Raw genomic sequence first — 21760 nt, 5'->3', positions numbered from 1 at the left:
GGAGAAGAGTCACATTCCTGAGACTCCTGAAAGATAAAAAAGGAAGGTCATTCTATGATTTAAGTAGGTGAGAGCCTCCTGCAATTCTTTTCTTCAGTGAAAAGGTCTGCACTTACCTCAACTCAACCTAACCATCCCCAGCTGATGCAGAAGAACTGCAGATTTGGATCTATTACTCATTGGTTACCCAAGAAACAGCAATACATTGATCCAGCAGCAACAAACATTACAAGCACAAAAGCATCTTGAGGAGACATCTTCTTTCTCCACCTAGGGAAATGTAGTGTCTGGGGGTTATTCTGTCCTGGAACATGTGGAAGTTGAGCTTTGGCTTTGTTGCAGCATCAGCACTGGGCTGAGAGGTAGCCTGGCCCAGCTGAGCCCCACCAGGCAGGGCAGTGCTATGGAGACACACCAGCTCCAGAAACACTCACAGACCTAGAGCCCACACTTCTTGGAGGGTGATGAGATGATGGACAAGTGATCTGGGAATGTATCTGCCCAAGAAAGAGGCAATAAAAACGTTTGAAAAATAAAATAAAGGCAACAACAGCAGTAATACCTGTGTTAGGAATATAATGAACTGAGTTTGTGTGTGTAAATCAACACATTCAGTAGAACAAGGAAGACAGTGAAGCTGGAAAGAAGTCTCTAGGAAGAAAGGCAGGAAAAGGGAGCACTGGAGTCTGAAAAGCTATTTGACAGAAAAAAGAAAGCAAAGCAGCTGACAATAAGTTTGCTCTCTCACTCTTGCTCTAAAATGGAAGCAGTGATGGAAGCTCACACCAGCAAACACTACAGTAGAGATTGCTGCTGTGGCTGCAGAAGCAGCCCTGGAAAACTTCAGCCCTGCCTCAGATCACATCTGATCTCAAACACAGTCCCCAAGAGACCCAGGAGCTGGCCCTTAAGCCCAGACCCCCAGCTCCAGCAACCACCACCAGGCCAGGTTCTCACCCCAGTGAGATGATACAATAAAGTCAAAACTGTACAAATAAATACAAAAACATTAACAGAAAGGAAAAAGAGACGTGGACACTGAGGAGATGTCCATCCACTCTGGTCAGCAGGGCAAACTAACCACATTATACCCAGGTCTTTCTCAGCTGTTTCTCTGCTGTGCTGAGCTCTCCAGTCACCATTCCTTCAGCAGGTGCTGAAAACACTCTGTGCTTCTTCACAAGTGTTCAAAAGCTTTGTGGAAGAGGGTCAGGAAAATACCCCTCATGAGCACTGTGCCTGCTATTTAATCTTATTCATACAAAAAGATCAAACCAAGCTTCCAGCTGCTGTTTGCCTTCAGTGTTGCAACTCAGTATAAAGGCATCACTTGGGTTTTCTTTGCTGCTGCTTTAGCTGTAGGAATTTCCATTGTATCTGGAATTAGCATGCAGGAAGAAGGGGAGAAAGGCTTTCTTCAGTTGCAGACCTCTTACAGGATTTTGTTGACATACTCACTTTATGTGTGAAAGCATACAGTCCCTTCCTTTGCAAGCCCCTCTCTCACAGAAGCAATATGTGTATTTAAAATAATGCACCCCTTTAATATAGCTTTTATTGTTCAAAAAAGTATTATTTTAAGCACAGTGAATTCAGGAAGAATTCTGAAGGTGAAGCGACAGGAACTGAGGAAAGAGAGAAGGTACATGGGAAGAAGGTGGTGACAATGGGATAAAGACTCCCCTCCCCAGCAGGCCCTTATCTCCAAAACCAAGTGAGATCCTGAACACTAGCTCTATTTATGTCCCTTCCTTCTAGCTGCACTTTTTAAGGACACCAGAAAAGTTAGGGGACAAACACAGGTGACAAAGGCAAGGAGAAAAAACTTCAACAACTGTACTGCAATTAAGAAACAGAAAGGAAAAATCCCTCTTATTCTGGCATAACAATCCTGTGGGAAAGCAAAGGATGGAGAAAATAAAAAAGAAATACAAATAATTCTTGCCAGCTATCTCCAATTTACTTCAAGAGAGCAAGGAGAGACAGGCCTCCAGTCACTAGAAAAGGATATTTCAGTGGTATCACATATCAGATAGAAGAGCCAAAGAACTTTTGGGGTAGGAAAGACTGCTTTTCCAGTTATTCCAGACTGACCAATGGTAGTGGGGGCATGATTTGCAGAGAGTTAAGGTCTGTAGTTCAAGTACAAGAATTATCCCATTCTGGAATAATCACAAGCACAATCCAAGTCCTCCAGAGTAGTGGTATTTGAAATCCAAGTGCCCATACACTTTTCAAGCTGAGAGAAACAAGAAATTCCCCTACAGAAATGACCATCCCAGAAGGCAGATCCAAAAACCAGTGACTGCAGTTCTTGGCCTCTCTGGCAGCACATTACCTGGCAAGATAAGTCTCGAGGCACTGCACTCTGGTTAGACTAAGCCAGCACACTTTCTGGGGAGGGTTCACACTCCAGGATGTTCTGTGCTCTGATGACAGATGTGCTGTCACGTTCTCCAGCAGCAGCTCACCAAAGGCAGCTCAGGGAGTGCCTGAGAGTGGCAGCAGAGCAGTGACCACGGCAACCAGGCAGTGATGAAAAGATGCTCACCAATGCAGCCAAGTGGAAACTAAACTGAAGTTTAAAGCTAAAAATGTCTTGAGGGAAAATTTAACCATGATGGGGTGGGGGTAAAAAAATCAGATGTCCATGAAAACTGTAAACTGCTACGGCAAGACACTACACAAAATCTGTGGCTGCCCTGTCTATGCTCCCTCCCTTCACATCCTGATGAAATCACCTCACTGAAATCACCAACTTCATCTCCAAAGCCTCTGTCTGAGGCAGACAAATGGCACTACCTTCCATTCACACAAGCAGAAAGGCAGAAAAAACCCAGATTTGAACTTTTTTTGTGATTTAAAGTGAGTTTATTTGTTGCTGGTTTTTATGTTTTGGGGTTTTTTTCTATTTGGCTTACACTGAAGTCTTTAAAATAAAAACATCATAAAGAAAGGCTGACAGCAACAGGAACCAAGTCATTATGTTCAGCATTTTAGGCCAGCATTTTTATAAGAACAACAGCTCAGTTGGATTTAACTCCCTTGTCTTAGAATTAAAATGCTATCTATAGGAGTTAGCACAGCAGAACCAAAGATTGTATCAGGAAAGTGAAGCCTCTAAGATTTCCTCCACCCTGCTTCTAACTTCTTTTTTCCCTGAGGATCTGAGGAAACTCAAGCATTTCTCCTGGTCAGGCAGTAGCAGAGGCTTGAGTCAGAGTTTGGCCAGCAGCTTTTGCTCACAGATCACAGGCACAAGGGCTGCCTGCTCACACCCCCGTAGCAGCATCACTTCTTCTGGGCTAATGAATAAAAAGTCATCCGTGTCATCAAGGTGAGCAGGTGTGACAAAGCACATATGAGAGCTAAAGTATCAACAAAAATCCAATCAGCCAAACATGCCTCCAAAGCTAACTACAATGACTCACTGGATCAGACAAAGAGGGAGAAATACAATGCAGGAAAAATCAGTTAGTTCAGCAACTGATCCCCTTAATTACAAACTATCACCCATTTGACACCCTGGGGTTTGAGCTCCAGCGTTGGTCTCACCAACATTTGTTCACCCACAGACATCAGCAATGTTCACAAAACAACTGGGACCCTAAAAAAAAAAAAAGCATCTAGAAATACATACACAAATGCTACATTTATCTCTCTCTTTCCTGCAATGGTGGTGCTAAGACAAAACCCCAAGACCCTTTTTACATGACCCTGAACTTACTGCTATTGCTTTCTGGCAGATGTGCAATCCTACTCAGGGAAGGCTTCTGCCTGATGGGAATGGCAGTTCTCACTTGCTCTTCCAATCCTTCATTTTCAACAGCAACAATGTCATGGGTATTACCGTGAGATCAATGAAAGAAAGAAATATTCTCATTCCTCAAACTTACACACCGACAACAGCATCCTTTTTTTGTTTGGTTGGTTTTTTTCTCTCTCCCCCTTTCTTTTTTCTTAATCCAGCAATAGCTAGAAACATTTCCTTCTCATTTTCCTGTTTGCCTCACCAAGCACATCAGAGATCCTAGTACTCTTTGGCATTTTCTCCTGTTCCCTCCTTCTCCAAAGTTTTGATTTAGGGCTAGCAAGCAAAAAGCTCATAAGCATGGCTTCCTTCCCCCAACATCCTCACTTACTGCTTCCTCTAGACTTGCTTTGAGACAATCAAATGTAATTCTTAAATTAAACTCTGTCTATAAAGTATCGGTTCTACTGGAGCTTTATGGCACTGTTCTATGCAAGGAAACAAAGTTTGTGATGCCATGATGCTGATTCCTCATTTTTCTCTACTGCTCTTTTAAGTGTCTGTACAAAATGCCCTGCTGACCCAACTGAAGCAGAGTGATAAGCAGCTGATCTACTGCTTTTTGCCCAACGTCTCCAATCTAAAACCATCTCCTAAAGCAAGCCATATGCTGCAAACATACTTTGAAATGCCTCCATAATAATCCAAGAAGCAGAACTGTTTGTCAAATAGCACACGCACTACTGCTGGCCACTTGGAATAACCATCAGCCACAAGTAGGTACATATGCTCATTGTGATCTGCAAAAATCAGCATGACATCTTTGCCAAGGCTTAGCAAATGCCAGAGTGGTTTCTGGTTTCAGTAACTAACATTCACTTTGGCTAATTTCTCCTTCTACATGGAGTTCCAAGCTTGATTACCAACCACAAATATGTAACAAATTGCTTCTTTCAATTTGTTGTGGTGATATTCAAGCCTCTCACCCAACATCCCAACATGAAAGATTTATGGTATTAATCATGCACATCATAGTAAACAGTCATTCTCTACTGTCAATTGCATTTTTCTGCTGAAATAAGGATGAAAGTGCTGAGCTGCCTATCATTTGACCAGCCAGAACACAAACTATTATTGTGCTATTTTAATCAAAGCCGGGGCTTAGTTTCCATGAGTAACATCTTCATATGTAGCTACATGGTACAGGAGCTTGACTATCCTATTTTGAAAAAACAATTTAGAAACTTAATCACAGCTAAACACAGGGCTTGTCTATGCAAGGAGTTATTCAGAAACAGCTTTTCAAAATTCAAGATTAATTCCAGACCTGTTGTTCAGAGGTTCTCTTTCACCACAGCAAACGGCATTAAGCCAGTTTACACTCCTGCATCTATGCTTGCTTGAAAGACAAAGCAAGAACCCTGGCATTTGTCTTGCTAGGGTGTCTTGCTAAGCTGCTGCAGCCATCAAACTTCAAACTGCACACCACAATAAGCCAGCTAGTTGGATTTACAGGATCCCCACAGTGGCACAGGCAGGAGTTGAGTCGACTGTACTTGTTTGTGCTGCAACCCAAAAGGAAGCATGAACCTGGTGTAGGTGCCCCACAGTTTATTTATCAAGGGGTCAAGCGCAGTGTGTCGCTGCCGGGTGATCCCAGGCACAGAGGGCTCAGCACACACCACAGGGCTCACTCAGGATGTTGCACAAGTGGCTGGAGCACCAGAGGACAGGCCAGGCTGAGCTCCACGCTGTTGCTGCAGCACTGCAATCAGTAACCAAAACTGCTAATCTAAAGCGAGCTCAAGAGTGCACCCACAAGTGTCAGTCCTACTTCTGCGTAGGCGTAGTGTGTGTGCACCATAAGTCAAATTGCCAAATAAATACCACTGACACCAAGTCCTTTTGGTCTTCATTAGCATTTGGGAAACAAACACTAGAAACTTCTCTCTGTCTTCATACTTGTAAGAAAACTAAGAATATGGTTTAGCACATACTTGAAATGACAAAATGTGTTGGAATATTCATGTATCCCTTTTGCTTCTTCAAAAGCTGTGCTCTGCTCTGGCACTCAGCCATATTTTAGATTCATAGCACTTGATATCACATTTTCTCCTTTGTTCTAGGCACTGTCCCTAACCCTGTACCTGCTCTTCTTCCCATCCCAAATCTTTGCTCCTTCATGGCAAACACAGCCTTTCTGTCTTTCCACTGGATACCATCAATAGTCATTTAACCTCCTCCATTCATTACAGAAGTTTTCCATAGGAAGAAATACTGCTTCTTTAATCAACTGCAAAATAATTTAAATTGTTGCAGCAAGTCAACAGTTTCCAAAACTGATCTTTCTGCAGATCCAAGCACAGCAAAGTCATGTGTGTACCCACAACTGAAAGATTTCTGTCTCTCCTGGTGCTGTAGAGTAAGGCTCAATTTCTAGAAGACCTCCAAAGGGTGTCCTAAAAAAATCCTAACCTGTGTCAAAGATGAGCTAAATTAGTAGTGAATGACAAAACATGGTTTTGTTTTCTTACTAAAAAAGCTTGATTCAGCTATAACTGGATCAGAGCCTATTTTCAATGGCTTATGCCTTCTTATTGAGGACGTATTTACTTGGATCTGTCAGCCACAGGGATTGCACTTAATACCAGCTGCACTTTACCAGAGAGAAAAGGATGGTTAAAACTTTGTTGATGTTCGATTCTCCATTCTGCCATGGGCAAATCACTTAATCTCCATCTCATTTCACCACACGCAGAGTGGAATAACCAGGCAACAGAAGCATTGTAAAGGTGGAAGTTCATAGATATTAAAGGGATGGGAGACACATAAGCCCACAAGAAATCTTACATGTACATTGTGAGAGGAATTTTCAGGGTCTATCAACTGCAGATGCCCCTACCAGTTAAATATTCTTAAAACCCCAGCTGTATTCACTTGACAGGGGAATTCAGTCTCCCATCCCCAGCTGGCTCTTGCTGCTCAGGTTCCTTTTATGAGCCTCAACTTCTCACTTTTTTGCTGTTTTGAGGAATGCTTCAAGTCGGAATAATCCATTTATTAAACTTAAGAAAAGACACTCATTCTTCACTCTAAATCTATGAATGCCTTTTTCTGCCATGCAACAAGCACCAGAAGGTGAAACAGTATTTGTAAGCAAAACCCATTTTGACACGTTTCTCAAACATCTGTCTGAATCACATCTTTGTTTTTCCTTTTTATTTCATCACAAAGGCACACAAGAGATGCACAAGATTCCCATCCACATTTATTTTAAAACAATTTACACTAATTAGTGAAGGACCATTTCCTTCTGAAACAGGAGCTGCAATAGCAAGCAGTTACTCTTGTATTAAATGTCCACCTGCAGACATCCTAAAGCTTTTCTCACAGCTTGACTTTAGCTTTCAATGTTTTGTCAGTTCTTCTTTAGGCAACATTTGCTAATTTGTCTTCAGAAACTGCTGTTCTTACTGCACCTTTGTCAATTGCCATCCTCACCCTGCCATTTCCATTTACACGAACCCAGAAAAAGTATCTGGATGCCATTTGTCCTACACTACAGCTCACAGTGGAGGGAAACCACAAGCCAGCAGATCACAGCCAGGAGGATTTTTAGTTACATTGGCGTGTCTCCCCTGTGCAAGCTAAAGCAAAGGGTAACAGCCATGAGTGATTTGCAGCACGAGAGAAAAAGGAGCCACAAGAAAGCAAGAGGCTGGCCAGAGCAATAAAAGCTGCTTGAGGTCCTTGCTTGCCACCTCGGTGCACCATTTCCCTGGAGGTCTGCAGCCCAGCACAGAGCCATGACCTGCTCACAGAGCAGTGCTGGTGACTTCACATCCCCAGGCCACTCCAGCACCATGGCTGTCCCCAGTGGGCTGTCCTGCCCTATTCACAACCACTGAAATATAAAACTGTGTCCACACAGCTGTTCCTTGCTAGCACAATACTGAGAACACCGAGTGCTTCACAAAAGGAGCATCCTTCTCAGAGGAGTTCAAGCATTACTAGAACCATAAAGCTCTCTGTTCATTTTGGGAATACAGTCACAAGCACACACTAGAGTAACCATATTGCCTACTCTAGAGGAACAAGTGGAAAATTTAAAGAACTAATCATTTATATTCAGCTGCCTCTCCACTTCCCTGGTTAACTTTAGGTGTCTTCTGCCAGCCACGGGCCACGGTATTTGGGCATTAAAACGAAAGCTTTAGTAGTCAGAAGCTGACCTTGGATACAGCATGGCAAATACAGTGGTGCAAAGAACACCCTGCAGGCAGCCACAATGCTCAGAAGATGCTGTTGCTCTAGGATAGGGTCCCTAAGCCATGTTTTCCAAGGGCCAAAGCACCAGCATCAATCCTGTACCTCTGATGTGGGCCAATCAGCTCTGCTGCATCACAGAATCGAAACTATAAATGTATCACATTAATGACCTCAACCGAGAAGTTTAAAGCCCAATAGTCAGACATCACCTTGCTGTCTTTCCTTCCTCTCCCAGAGCAAGGCCATGCATGCCATCCCTCTTTCCTCATATCCATTCAGATTGCTTTAATCCGACCTTTTCAAGAATCAAATCCGACCAAACAAAAGCCTAAACAAACAAAACAAAAATCCCCAAATCACAACTATACAGATATGTTAAGAAGAAAAAAAAAGGAGAAAGAAGAGAAAAAAATGAGGGAAAACCTAAAGAAGGATTTAAGAGGCCTGCACTCACTTTTTTATATAGTCTTTGTTCGGAAATGGACAAGAAGGAGTGGAAGAATAGCATGCTCATAATCCAGGAGAGAGTGAGAGAGGAAGGAAAGAGAGGAAAACAAATAGAAAAGGGGAAATGGTAAAACAAAACAAAACAACGGGGAGGGAGGGTTGGTTATGTGATGCTTGGGTACAATTTGACAGAGCTCCAGATCCTAAAACAAACCCGGGACAGGTGCAAAGCCACGCACAGGCTGCCAGCGCCAAAACCCGGAGGCGGCAGCTCCATCTCGGGCGCTCGCTCCCGCACAGCCTCCCGGCAGATGCCAGCAAGATGGACAGCGGGGTCCCGCCCGAAGTCCGCCAAGGTGGCCGCGGGAAGAACGACCCTCCTGCAGGCGTTCCCTGCTCCACGGGAAACCCGCCCCACGCGTGTCCGGCCGGGAGGCGGCTGCCGCAGCGGGAGTGTCCCGAGGAAATCCCGGGGTCTGTATCCCGGGAAAGGGGCGCTCGGCGGGCAGCCCCGCCGGGGCCGCGCAACGCCTCCCTCTGCCGGGCAGCGGCGGAGGCGCGGCCAGATGTGCTCCGCTGCCACAGCTGGAGAGGAGCCCGCCGGCAGGACGGGGAAGGACGGGCAGCCTTTTCCTCGGGTGGCAGGGGAAGCAGGAGCCGCCTGCGGCCGCGCTTTCTGCCCAGGCAGAAGTTAGGGAACAGAAGCGGGAGTCTAACCCCTCGTTCCGAGAAACACCTAACGCTGGCACCGAGGCGCTCTGCCTCCCATCGTGCGCTGTCCCCGCTAACCTGGTGGTAACAGCCCTTCTCCCGCTTGAATTTCCTTGAGACAAGATCGGCTGTAGCCCAAGATCTCCTTTTCCTGTTCCACTTCCCGAGCTCTTTCCTAGGTCTTTAAAGCACCACTTTTGAGCCTCAGCTCAAATGTATTGTCACACATTTAATTTCTTCTTTTTAAACAGTAGGCAAGTGCTTAGCTATAAGAAACAAACTTTTGTTGTTTCTTCAATCACCTTCACAAATGAGGGGCAGATGAAAGCTCTTTTTTTCTTTTCAAATCCAAGTACTTTGAATCCCACCAGAGTAAAAATCTCACCAGTTAAACATGGGCACAGAGACACAAAACACATAAATTTTCCTTTTCCACTTCTCAACACATCACTCTCTCTCGTGGATCATGAAGACCTTCCCAGATCAGACCTTCTGCTGTGTGTTGTCAATGCCATAGCTCTCCCCTTTCCTCCACAAGCCCAGGGGACACTGGCATATTTTACCCTTTTGAATTTTAATCTGTACCACACCAGAGGATGATGATCAGCAGAAAGTGTCTGGGACACAAGCACTGGGTGTGCTCACCTTGACTGCTTGAGAGTAGAAATGGTGTCAAAATTTTCTTAACAGTTTCAGCGTACCTAAGATCTGGGCTACCAGGTATGGCCTAAAGAAACACATGTTGTATCACCAGATGTGGGTACTCACAGCCTTTCCAAGAACAAACCAACATTATCCACTGTCTCTTGTCTAGAGAGCTCATCTTCCCCACAGCAAAACACAGCCCCTTCTGACGACAACACAGCAACCCTCCTGCACAAAAGATACCAACATCTCACCTGGTGAGAACTTCACCAATGAACTGTCTCTCCAGAGCTGCACAAGCAAACTAGTTGCCTGTGAACTTAGCTTATGCCACCTGAAGAAGCCTTTTGTAGGTAGGGTTTGGGACATTTCCATGAACAGAGTAAGAAACACCTTCCACCCCAAGCTGTCTTTCACTTGTAGAATTCATCTCTCCCTATTGCTTTTATCAGCACACTGGCACTGGGCAGAAGGCAATTTTCCTCCACCTCCCCCACCTCTGCCCTTCTGATAACAAGCCATAGCCATGCAGGCATGGTTCTTAGCTTAATGCTAATAGACTATGCTTAATGAACCAAGAGAGCACAGTGTGTATGGAGGGAGGGACTGGAAGCCTGAAACCGCTCTATTCAAGCAAGCAGAATAGCAGTAACTCATCAAAACACAGGCAAAACAGTAGGGCTTCTGGTTGATGGGAAGTGTCACAAGATCCCTGAGTTACCAGCATGGAAATCATTTTTATCTTTACTTTAAAATAAGAACAGCAGCCTCAGCAGCACAGCACCCCTTACTGCCACTACTGAATTACTGTCTTGAACCTCCAGAGCCACCTTCTGCTGCATCTTCCACTTATTGGGAGTCACTTACTACACCTATCTTCCCCTCTTTCAAACTCATCTGAAATCATACATATATATTTCAGAAACTTCAGTATGAACCTGACACGGTGATAATTTTAAAAGCTGTGCTGCTCATGTCAAATTATTCAACATCTGTCTTCATGTTCCCACAAAAATTAGCATAGGATGGTGGTTTCTGATGACACCTATAGTGAAATATTTTGACTTCATCCAGCAAGTTGCAAACAACCTGTCAAGAGGATAATGTCAGTTTTCTAGTACTGCATATTCAAGTCAATTGAGGACTTATCTGGTGTGTGAAGCTACTGACCTGACCTAAAACCAGAGGCTCTAGTGTCACAGAAGAGTGAATCTGACATATTACAACTGAAGAACAGCAAGGCATTCTGAGCACTGAGTTGGGTAGATTTAATGCCTTGACCTTAAAGAGCTGATCAAGAGCTATGCAAATCTTGGACCAACCCAGTCCATTAGTGAAACTAGTCCTATGGCACTCCAGTTAGAAAACTCATTCCTCAAAAGACTGTATAGAGCCTAGGCCAACACAGATTTAAGAGCTGGACAACAGAGAAATATGACTGAGCACAAAGGATGTGTGTACATCCATGTATGTATGTATACACACACATATATTTAGTTTGGAGGGCCACTGTGCTCAAACATTGCATTTTCCCAACACAATCAGCCAAGAAGTGGCTCACAGAGGCCAGCTCCATCATTCCTTTAGCCAGCTCCATCTCTTCAGCCATTTCTGAGGACACAGGGTGCACTGAGATGACAGCAAGGTAGCTGAAGAGCTCCATGTCTTGGCCCCCTGTTACTCCTGGCAAAACAGCCCTAGGCAGAGGCACATGAGAGGGATGGATTCAGATCAGCAGGCTCCAGATGACATTAGAGTGCCTGTGCCCCAGAAACTCTCAGCAAAAGACATGTTGCAAGAGGGTGTGAGGCAGCTTACATTAAAAAAGCTCTAGGAAAAGTGTTTTCACTTTAAAAAACTAAAACAAAAACCCAAACAAACCATTAAAAGGAGCAGGAAACAAATCACTTCATGTGTACATGAACTTTAAAAGTGTAGATGTTTATGGCCTAAACACTGGATATGTTTTACTATGACACTCCTCCATCGCAGACACTAGTTTGGGGGTTTGTTTGTTGGTTTTTTTCTGTCTGTAGTGGCATCTCAGGGCCGATTCAATGTGATGGTGTCTCTTAAAACAAAGCCTTCACAGGTCATTTATTCCCCACATCTGAGGCCAGGGCAGCACTTGACACTCCAAGTGCTTCACCCCACCAGTTTCAAGCATAGTCCATCCAGTCCCTCTGCTTATGGTGCCAGGCAGCTTTCCTTGCTGCCCAGCCTAAACATTTCCTTTTATTCCCTTTCCATCACCTTGCTGTATGTAGCCCCTCACCACACACCGTGATGCCCATTCCTGCAATGCCTTTTCTGCAGCTGAATTAGGAGAGGCAGGGGACAAAACATCTCACTTTCTTATTTTGCCTGAAAGGCTGCTGCTGATCAGTGGGACTGTGCTAATTGCAAGACAACCCAGAAATGTTAATTATACACTGCACATGGAGCAAGCACAGCAGCAGCACTGTGCACACCAAACTAGAGCTACCCAAGTTCTGGAATCTAGAAGGCAGAGTGGGAGGCTAGAGGCATACTTTTCCCTTTGAATGCCACCACCACACCCTAATCCTCCCCTCAGTCTGACTTACAGTCTTTAAGTGTTGATAACTCCAAGCTGTGAAGGGCAAGTCCCCTGTCTCCTTACCTCTTCCTTCCTCCTCCTCAATTATGATATTTTCTAGAGATCTATTACAGTTGGCTTCTCATCTTGACCAGCTGTATTAACACACCAGGACTGAAAAGCACATGCAGTCTGGGAAATAGGCTACCACAAAAGACTGGTAAAAGTTGCCTCTTGGCAGCCTGCTGAATTGCCTTCCCCATCAGGCCAGCCTTGTCTTACTGCAACAAACAAGGCTGAAAGAATGGGATCAGCTAATGAGAAGAGGGTTTCAGACACACTTCAGTCATTACAACAAATGCCAATTTATATAACAAGCCTCTTCAGGTAGCAGGCAAAAAGCACCTTGACTCCTAATTAAATTGCACCTCGATTGCAAATGCTTCTTTCCCAGAGCCCCCCTTATACACATTTTATTTATACCATTCATCTCAATAAACCTCTCCAACAACTCTGCTCTCCCAGACAGAGGTCTTTTGTGTGCATCCATGTGGGTGTATTATTTAAAGGGTACAACACATGGATACTTTATCTTGTTTAATCTGATTTAATCTCAGGAGATTTACTAAAGTAAAATATATTTATAGACCCATATAGCTGTCTCCCCTAGTCTCCACTGCCAATATGCAAAAGCAGGAAAAGAGATCTGAACCGTGACACTTGAGTTCCCATAATTTTTACATTAGGTGCCACATGAGATCGACATTCACACCACAGAATGCTGAAGTACAGCTTAAAGCTATGGCAGGAGACCAATATAGAGGAAAAACCCAAGTGCAGGGGGGGCAGTGGGACTAATTTCTAATCCTGCTTTTTATTTATCCTTGCACATATAACAATATTAATCCAGCTCTGCTTGAGCCATCAGTAACAGCCATCTCACATCCAAAGAAATAGTGCTGGCTGCAGAAGGCACAAAATCAGCCCAGGGTAGTGGACTGAGGGCAGAATTGGTAAGGACAATATGAAAACTATTAGTCACCGTCCAAGTTTGCAGTGTGCTGATTCCACGAGACACTGCTCTGGGCTGCACTCAGTGGCAACTGCGTATTAAGGCTCTTGTTGTTCGATAGTTTGAAGAGGTAGGGGTGGGAAGAAGAAGGAAGACACTAGGTTTCCCCTTTGTGTAGCTAAGTAAGAGAACAGATAGGAGTAGTGGACCATTCTGGCTTAAAAGGATGCCTTCATCTTAGTGTATGTCTGCATCTGTGCTTTCTTTTGTACACAGCTTCTTCAATCTCTCTCTGAGAGAAAAAGACAAAAACATCAGTAAGTTATTCTGAAGATCTAATAGCAGCAGCTCTGTCAAATGCAAGTTCACTGAAGTGTATGAAAAAATACAACGGGCAGCCCTCTAAAGCACATTTAAGCAAACCTGGTTTTAAGCTCTGTCCCTCTTGCTACAATCCTAAGCAGCAGTAAGTCCATTCTACAGCAACTGACAGCTATTCAGCAGCAAACACACTGAAGTGAAATAATAAAAGTTCAGCTGGAAGCAGATTACGTGTTTTAAAGGATTAAATTATATGCCCTGACCAGGTTTCTGTACCACAAAGTCATTCTACTCCTCATTTTTCCAGCCTTTCAAGGGTCATACAATTTTCATCTGGATATACAGACTGGGAGAAAACACATATACTGAGAAGAAGAAATAAAAAAATCAAGGAAGCTAAACACCCTCTGTTTAAAACGGTTATTTTGCAAAACAGACCCAAACTCAAATTAACATCCCAGTCCTCAAGGAGAAAGGAGGAATTGTTTCCATTAAAGAAATACATCATTAAAAAGTGACCTACAAAGACTTACCCATAGTCAGTGAGACTGAACTGATCTTTGCCAGAGCTCACACAAGAGACTGGCTGCGTGCTGTTAAAAAAGAGGGAGCGGGGGGGCTGGATTCTCTCACTGGGGTCTCTCTTGTGAGCTCAGAGAGCTTGGCTTGTTAGAGGCAGTGGCATGCCTTCCAGAAGGACTTAACAGCAACGCACAACTGAGTTGTAAGCTAAGATAAAGCCGGCTTGTTATGAGAGACAAGTCTTGTGGGTTGCTTTTATTTATTTTTTCCCAGTGTATTGGAAATGCAGATCTTGTAAAGCAAGAATTCAGAGAGAGCTGGGAGAGGGAGAGGGGGGCTGCACGTCTGGCTAAAGTAAATCCCGGGTGTTCTCTCAGCCTGGGGCTTGTGCTCGGCAGCACGGGGTGTCATTCCCCTCCTCTACCCTCGCACTGAGGGGCTGCAGAAGCCAAACCTCTCATGAGAAGACCACCCGAGCTCGCCATTTGCCACCCTGCCTGCAAGCAAGGAGAGGAAGCTCCGTAAATGTAAAAAAAAATTAATAATAGTAAAAAGGAAAAAAAAATCAAGCAGCTCGGCATCATCTCTGCCACAGACCACCACCCACCCATCTCTATCACCTTAAGAAGAAAACCAGCAGCAAAGTTCCACAGGGTGCAAAACCAGCCTCGCCTCGCCCTCCCGGGGAGCCCGGCGGGGCTGACCGTGGGGAGCAGCGGGGAGCCGGCCCCGCCGAGCCGGGGGGAGCCGTGCCGGTGGCGGGAGCGGGCAGCCCCCGGCACCCACGGAGCGAGACCGGGCAGCCTGGCCGCCCTTCTCCCTGCTTCCCGGTGCCGGTGGTCCTGAGACCAAGGAAACCAGCAAGCGCATCGCCGGGAAGGGATCCTCCGTCCTCCCCCTGCCCCAAAGAAAATGCAACTCGGAGGTGCTCCCGGAGCCGCCCCCGCCGGCATCAGCGTGGCGTCCCCACGCCAGGCGGGTGGGGAGCGGGGAGGCAGGGCCGGGGCTCCAGTCGCTCCCCCGGCGGCAGTCCCGCCGGCGCTCCCTGCGTGCCATCTCGGCGGACTCGTACATGGGAGGCGGCCAGAGGTTACGGCGAGGAATTATGAAGTAGCTACAGGCGCTGGAAGCCCTATTGCTGCGTCAGTCTCTCCGCTCAGGCTGAGACGAGGTTCGGCGGCATCATTTACTTTCTCCTGCAGGTGCTTTTTAACTTTGATCCCACCGCCGCCGTCTTCACCCTCGCCCCCCACCCCTCATCCCTCCTTCGCAAACAGCGACAGCGTCTCTTACCGTACACTCCTTGTCCCCTGCTGTACACCGGCACCAGAGACAGCAATAAAAAACAGATCATGTCCATCTTCAAGGCAGAGCCTTCATCGCCGGCGAAGAAAAACAGCCAAAACAGCTCAGGCAGCATCCGGCGGGGGAGCAAGGAGCAGCCGAAAGCCTCCTGAAACGCCGCCCCATGCGCCCCGCTCCGCGCCGGGCACCGGCGCCCCTCGGGCGGAGGAAGGGACCCCCCGCACAGGGGCCGCCCGGGGGTAAAATTTAAAATTTAGGGGGAAAAAAAAGAATAAAAGAAAGAAAGAGAGAAAGAAAGAAAGGAGGAAGAGAGTGAGAAGGAGGCAGGGAGGGCAGAAACGCAGAGTGCCGCTTCCCGCTTTCCCTCGCCAGGTTGCTCGAGGATCTCCAGGCGAACAGGCAGCCGCGCCCGCACTCGGGGTACGGAGAAAGGCCAGCCCGGGGGCACCGGGCCGGCACCGGGCTAGGGCAGGGGCAGGGCCCGGGCCAGCCCGGCGCTATCCCCCGATCTCTGCGGGAAACAGGCTCCTTTGTTCAGCGGGAGCTGCCGAGCGCTGCCCCAAGTCCCGCGCTGCCCTAAGTGCTGCCAACTGGGGCCAACTTGAGTGAGTCCTCACCCTCCCTCCTCCTGACGAGGCTCTGGCCGCAGCCCCTGGAGCGGACGGGGAGAAGGAGAAGGAGGTGGAGAAAAAGGGGGGAAGAGAGGGTGGGGGGTAGGAGCCAGCTGCTGAAAGGCGGAGGAAGGGATAGGTGATTCTCGTTCCTTTTTTCCAGATCTTCTGAGGTGGAGATTGTTGTAATTAATCAAATCCAGGAAGGATTTTTTTTTTTTTTTTAAAGCGGCTCCCAAGAGCTCCCCCAGCTGCACTGCACCGCCCCAACCAGCCTGAAGGGAGAAACAACCGAGGAGCAGGCAGACCACGCACCCTCGCTGCGCCTGCAGCTCAGCCCGGCTCTGCTCGCCTCCTCCCCAATCTGCCAGGTCCTTCGCCCTTCAAAACTTTTCCTGATGTTGTGTGCCAGTCTCGTGTGGGTGCGTCGCCTCCGTGCTTGCCTGCTTCGCCTGCCTCGCAGAGGATTTGCAGCTGTACGGGGGCCCGTGTCTCTCTTTCTCGACGGCTGCCGGAGCTCCTAGTGGGAACTAACGGGCTGCAACTGGAAGGTAGCCGACAATGAGGGACAAGAAGATGGACAAAGTTGAGCTACTCCTGCCAGACGCCAGCTGGAAACCGCTTGGGAGGTCTCTACCCCACCGCTTTTTCCTGAAGCGCCAGAATCTCCTGCCAAAGTTGCCAGGAACGTCACCGCTCCCCAGCCGGCCCCGGGGCGCTCCGCTCCGCCGCTCCCCGACGGGGCGTCCGGGGCTCCCCGCGCCCGCCAGCGGGGCCGCCCCGAGGGCGCCTCGCACCTCCCTGCCTGCCGGCTCTGCCAGCCGCGCCTTGTTTTCTGCTCTATTGGCTTTCCAGGTTTCCCCCGTACCCTCTTCACCATTTCATTCCCCTTCGCTTAAAAAAAAAAAAAAAAAAAAAGAAAAAAAAGAAAAAAAAGCGAGCCAATTAAAGCGGGCGTGCTGGGGAGAGCCCTGCCTCTTGCCCAATACTGCGAACCTCCCCACGCCTTTCCCGGCCCAATTATAGACAAGACCGCAGGGGTGGGAGAAAAAGGGACTTGCTTCGGGCGGGAGACCGGTTTGTCAGTCTGGGGTACTCTCATCCTCAGGACCCTCGCGACAAGGTCGGCTTCTCCCGGCTGGGACCTGAGATGCCAAGTGATGGGGGACAGCTCAGGTTTCCGGGCCGTCTCCCGTGCTGGCGCACGCTGGTGCCAGCAAAGTTTTTTGGGGCCCCCCAGGTAGGTTGCAGGCTGGCGGGGCTGCCTTGTGCATGCTGCTAGGGAGCGGCGAGGCGCGGCGCTCCTGCGGGGCGGGGGTGCTGTGCGGGTCCCCAGCCCGGTGCGTGGCTGCGGGGGCCGCCGTGCTCGCCGGACTGCCCGCCCGGACCGTGGTGATGCTCCTACATGAAACCCGGAGCGGGGAAACTGTGCATTCCCCGTGACCCCCGCGTAGGGCCCGGGCGAGAGGCCGGGAGGAGGAAGAGGATGCTGCGCCAGCCCCGAGCTTCACCACCGGCAGCGGGGGCTACAGGGGCCCTGCTTTGCCATCCCTTTGCTAGGGAGATAAAACGCTGCTTCTGGGAAGCCTAGAGCTGCTCGCCCCCGAGCAGGCGAGCCCACCCGTGCCTGGCCCGGGTCCATAGCAATGAGCAGACCGTAAAGCGGAGCCAGCGCCGTGGAAACCCCTCTTTGCGGCGCGCTCGGCTCCCGGGAGCCGGGCTCCGGCTCGCCTCTTCCCAACGCTGGCCTAGCCGGGGCTCCCGGGGACGGGATGGGGGTGTCCCTTAGCGACAGCGGCTCCTCTCCGGCTCTTCCTCGGGGATGGCCCCTGCGCATCCCCCGACTCGGCCACGCGTGGGCTTGGCGCGCAGCCCCCGGGGCTCCCGGCCCTGCATCCACACCCGCTCCCCGCGGGACCCGGCAGGCACTGAGCTGTCATGTGAACAAGTCACTGCCTGGATAAAAATGTAATTTAAAAAAGAATAATAATCAAAAGATACGGCCCAAAGAGCGGCTGGCAGCTCAGTCGTGCTCTAACAAACAAGCAATTAATAGATATAGCCCCTAATTAGCAAGTAGTTATTCCTATTGTAAACGGTGCTCAGTCAGAAAGAGAAAAGCGGTAGGATGCACCAGGAAGAGAGCAGGGATACAGACAGGACAGCATCACCCCAGTGCCACGCATGTGGGAGGCATGGCAGGAAATTTCCCACTGGACTCTATTCTATCACTTATCAGGATACCACCAGTATAAAACTACCTTGTTTGTTTTTGTGGTGGTTTAGGATTTTTTTTCCTTTGTATTTCTTTTTGCTATAACTAAGGTAAAATTTGCCGAGAAGCTGTGGTTTTCACACTCTTATAATGCCTTTTCCATAGCTGATGGCATAGAGCGGGGCACCTGTGAAAGCCCCTGATGTGAGCAAATTTATTCTTTAATACAATAAACCCTTATCTGACGAGGATTTAATCCTTCCCGCAGTGGGTGGTTGCAACGTTAATAAAGGGTGCATAGGTAGAAGGACGCAGCCAGCACCAGGACGAAAGGTGGATCAAGTCCTTTGCCAGGGTATGAGGAGAAGCAGGAGCTGATGATAATGAGACAAAGTAAAATTGTCTACACCTCCACAAACAGGCTGAAGGCAACCCAAGGAAAACGAGATGAAGAGATGTTTGCAGATCCAGGAAGCTTTGTGGTGATAAAATAAAACCGTGGAGATATGAGTCTTGTTCCTTTTCTATGCATAATTTTGAAATAAGGATATTTATGTGGCATTTTGTAGCCTTTCCATTATTTTCTTTCAGGGTTTCTCATTAAATTATGGAGTAGTGCCTCGGTGTTTGAATGAGTATGAATTACGTATCTGGCTAATGAGCCAAAAGAATTTCCAAAAAATGCATGCTTCACACCCCTTTTTTGTGTTAGTATTCAATGCACAAGCTCATGTTTCACTGGCACAAATCCTTATGAAAGATGAATTTCAAAGTAAACTGCCAAAGTGTATTCTGAGTAGGAAAAAATACTGCCGAAACCCAAGAACATAACTGCATTTGCTAAATAAGGTAATTAATAATTATTGCTTGAGGCCTAATAAATCATAGCATTCATAATTATGGAGTTTCCAATGGGTGACAGCGAGGCAGCACTCCCATGCACACTTGCTAAGCAAGCCACTTGTTACAGGGAAACCATAACCTGTAGTGATTCTACTTGTCAGAAAGCAAAGATGAAGGATGCCTTTCCTCCCCCCCGACTGTTTCCACAGAACATATTTGTCCCACCTTTCCGTCTGGGAGTCAGTGTCTCTGGCCACTTCTCAAGACCCCACTTGTCAAATGAGTCCTGTCTCTGAAATATTTATACATACTCCATCACCTATATTTCACAGCTCTGTTAAGAGGTAGACAGTCTCTGGGACAGCTGCTGTGTTCAAAGAGAGCAAATCATATAAAACATGACACCAGGCAAGAAGCGATTGAAGGACTGTGTGAGGCCAAGGTCCAGTTGCAGGAACATTAATTATCCCCGTGTCAATGTTTTCATGCTATACTCTGGTGCAGTCAGTCATTTCATTCTTTCCAGGGATGATGCAACTATCTCTGGGCCCTGGTGATCTCTTCAGCTTGTGGCCTGACATTTCTATCACCTCTTTCCTGTTCGTTTTCTTCTCAGCAACCCATCCAAGAATGTCACCAGGATCTATGAAGTTCGATCTCTTCCTCCCCTCCCTCCTTCCACACATATAGGGAAGCTTTACAGCAACATTTTTCTTGCTATACCTACTGAAAGGGAGTAGAAATAGAAAGTAGGAATAGAAAAGAAACATAATGGAGCATCTTGAAGGCAATGGGCAAAGCCAGAGTGACTCCAAATGCTGCAGGAGAAATGAGAGTTGGGAAGGGGAAAGCTGGAAGACTCTGTAGCACTGCAGCAGAGATGGGAAAACAAGGGAATTCCAACTGCATCATAGGTCTGCATCAAGCAGCTGAGCATACAGGGTTGTTCCTGTGCTGCTTCTGAGCTGGAGCAGGTTCTGCAGCAGTGTGGCAACTCTCTGACCTGAGACAGTGAAATTGGGCAGCAAAGGAGCCAGAACGGGAACTGGTAAAGGCAAGGGAAAGCCAGTGTGTGTGAGGAAGGGGAGCCCCTTCCCTTGAACTGCTACAAACAAACTGGACACTACAGCACCAGGTACTCTGCAACCTACAAACTCCTGGAAGATGAGAAGATGGCCAAAGCTACAGTGACAGGATGCAGCTGAACTGCCTGCTGTCTGTTTTCTTTCTGTTTAATTTGTCTTCCCAGGAAAACTGTAAAAAAAATACATTAAAAAATCCTAGTTTGCTATTTTGAAGTGCTGGAATCAGAATTTCTGTGCAAAAAAAATCCCCAGGCCTAGAGCAGTGTTTCCCATCATTCATAACACCAGGCTGGTACTGCTGCAGTCCTAGATTCTCCTGGGTATCTCCTGCTTTCAGTATGAAGCGTGCTAAGATAGGGCTATAAATCCCAAGGGTTCTGCTTTGCTGTCCTCAGTTTTCCTCATCTCCACTCCAGGGAATAGACCTGTGCTGTGCTCACTTTCTTCCCAGATGAATTTTACACCACTAGTGGTACCTCTGAGCCTCTTGTGTATTCTCTGCATTTTTGATTACCTCTTCTCATCACAGATAGTGTTTGGTACTGAAAGGAGTGATGGAGAGGGAGTCCATCTCTATTGTTCATCCAAGGTATTCATCCTACCTGAGCTTTACCACCCTTCCTCCCTGCACTTCCCAGATGCTGTTTGTCACAGGGCTGTGCTGGGATTTCTGACAGCTGGTTCCTATTGTATCGGATTCTGCTATTCCTGCCTCCTGCCTTTACTCAACTATACTTTGGCAAACTTCTGTTTCCTGGTTAAGGCTTATTTGAAAGCCACTGCAATCCCTTGCCCTGTGATCTCAATGTGTGGCCACTCTTCTTTCCCTAGCTCAAGTGCTCACCCCGTGCCCTCCCCACTTCCCCCTCCCTGCTTGTGCACTAAACCCACAGGCTTTTAACACAATATTTTCTATCAATCTCTCTGCTTCTTAGCCTATATATCTAGTTTGACTGAGATCCTGCTGGGTTTTTTTGGTTTTTTTTTTTTTTTTTGCTCTTATGCTTTAGGACAGATTTGGGCTGGTATAGGGGTGCAGACAAGCGTCTCAGCATCACTAGGAACATCTTCTTTTTGTTTCACCTTTTCTTTGATCTTTTTTCTCTTCTGCCTGCTTCTCCTTCTACATTCATGCTTTCTTCTTCTTTCCCACCCTCCCTTTCATGTGTTAAAAGTGAGTTGAGAAAATGTCAAGCTGGTGCTGGTCAAAGGAACTTGTTCTTCCTTTCTTCCACTTCCTTTTATTGCCTCGGTGCCCTCTCCTAGCCCACGTCTCCCAGACTGCGCTGGAGAGGAGAGGGATACTTTTTCACAAAGAACAGATACAAAGGGTTCGGGCATGATTTTCCCCCGTTCATGCCCTCTGCCACTGCAAGCAAAAGGTGCATCGATTACAGCTTTTGTCAGTGCCCGGCAGCTGATCTAAAACATGTGATCCCTGCCCCGAGGTGGAGGTGGTGGTGGTG

The 21760-nt window shown here is 47.3% G+C and overlaps 1 protein-coding gene and 1 long non-coding RNA gene across 3 annotated transcripts in view; one reads left to right on the top strand and one right to left on the bottom strand.

Annotated features, from left to right (window-relative positions):
- The window catches only part of MDGA1 (MAM domain containing glycosylphosphatidylinositol anchor 1), a 147644-nt gene extending 131939 nt beyond the window's left edge, over positions 1–15705 (bottom strand). For both annotated transcript variants that reach the window (XM_014878053.2, XM_088161290.1), the window contains exon 1: positions 15529–15705. In XM_014878053.2, coding sequence (XP_014733539.2) covers positions 15529–15655 — 127 coding nt within the window. In that variant the 5' untranslated portion in view covers positions 15656–15705. The remainder of the gene's footprint in view (positions 1–15528) is intronic.
- A 1231-nt stretch (positions 15706–16936) lies between these two features.
- On the top strand, positions 16937–20507 carry LOC148224265 (uncharacterized). Its single transcript, XR_015802253.1, has 2 exons — positions 16937–17391; positions 19826–20507. It is a non-coding gene; the product is annotated as an uncharacterized LOC148224265 (long non-coding RNA).
- The last annotated feature ends 1253 nt before the right edge of the window (positions 20508–21760 follow it).

Source organism: Sturnus vulgaris, chromosome 3 (genome assembly GCF_052056855.1).
Source record: "Sturnus vulgaris isolate bStuVul1 chromosome 3, bStuVul1.hap1, whole genome shotgun sequence".
NCBI lineage: Eukaryota > Metazoa > Chordata > Aves > Passeriformes > Sturnidae > Sturnus > Sturnus vulgaris.
This window is presented reverse-complemented; position numbering and strand designations above follow the sequence as displayed.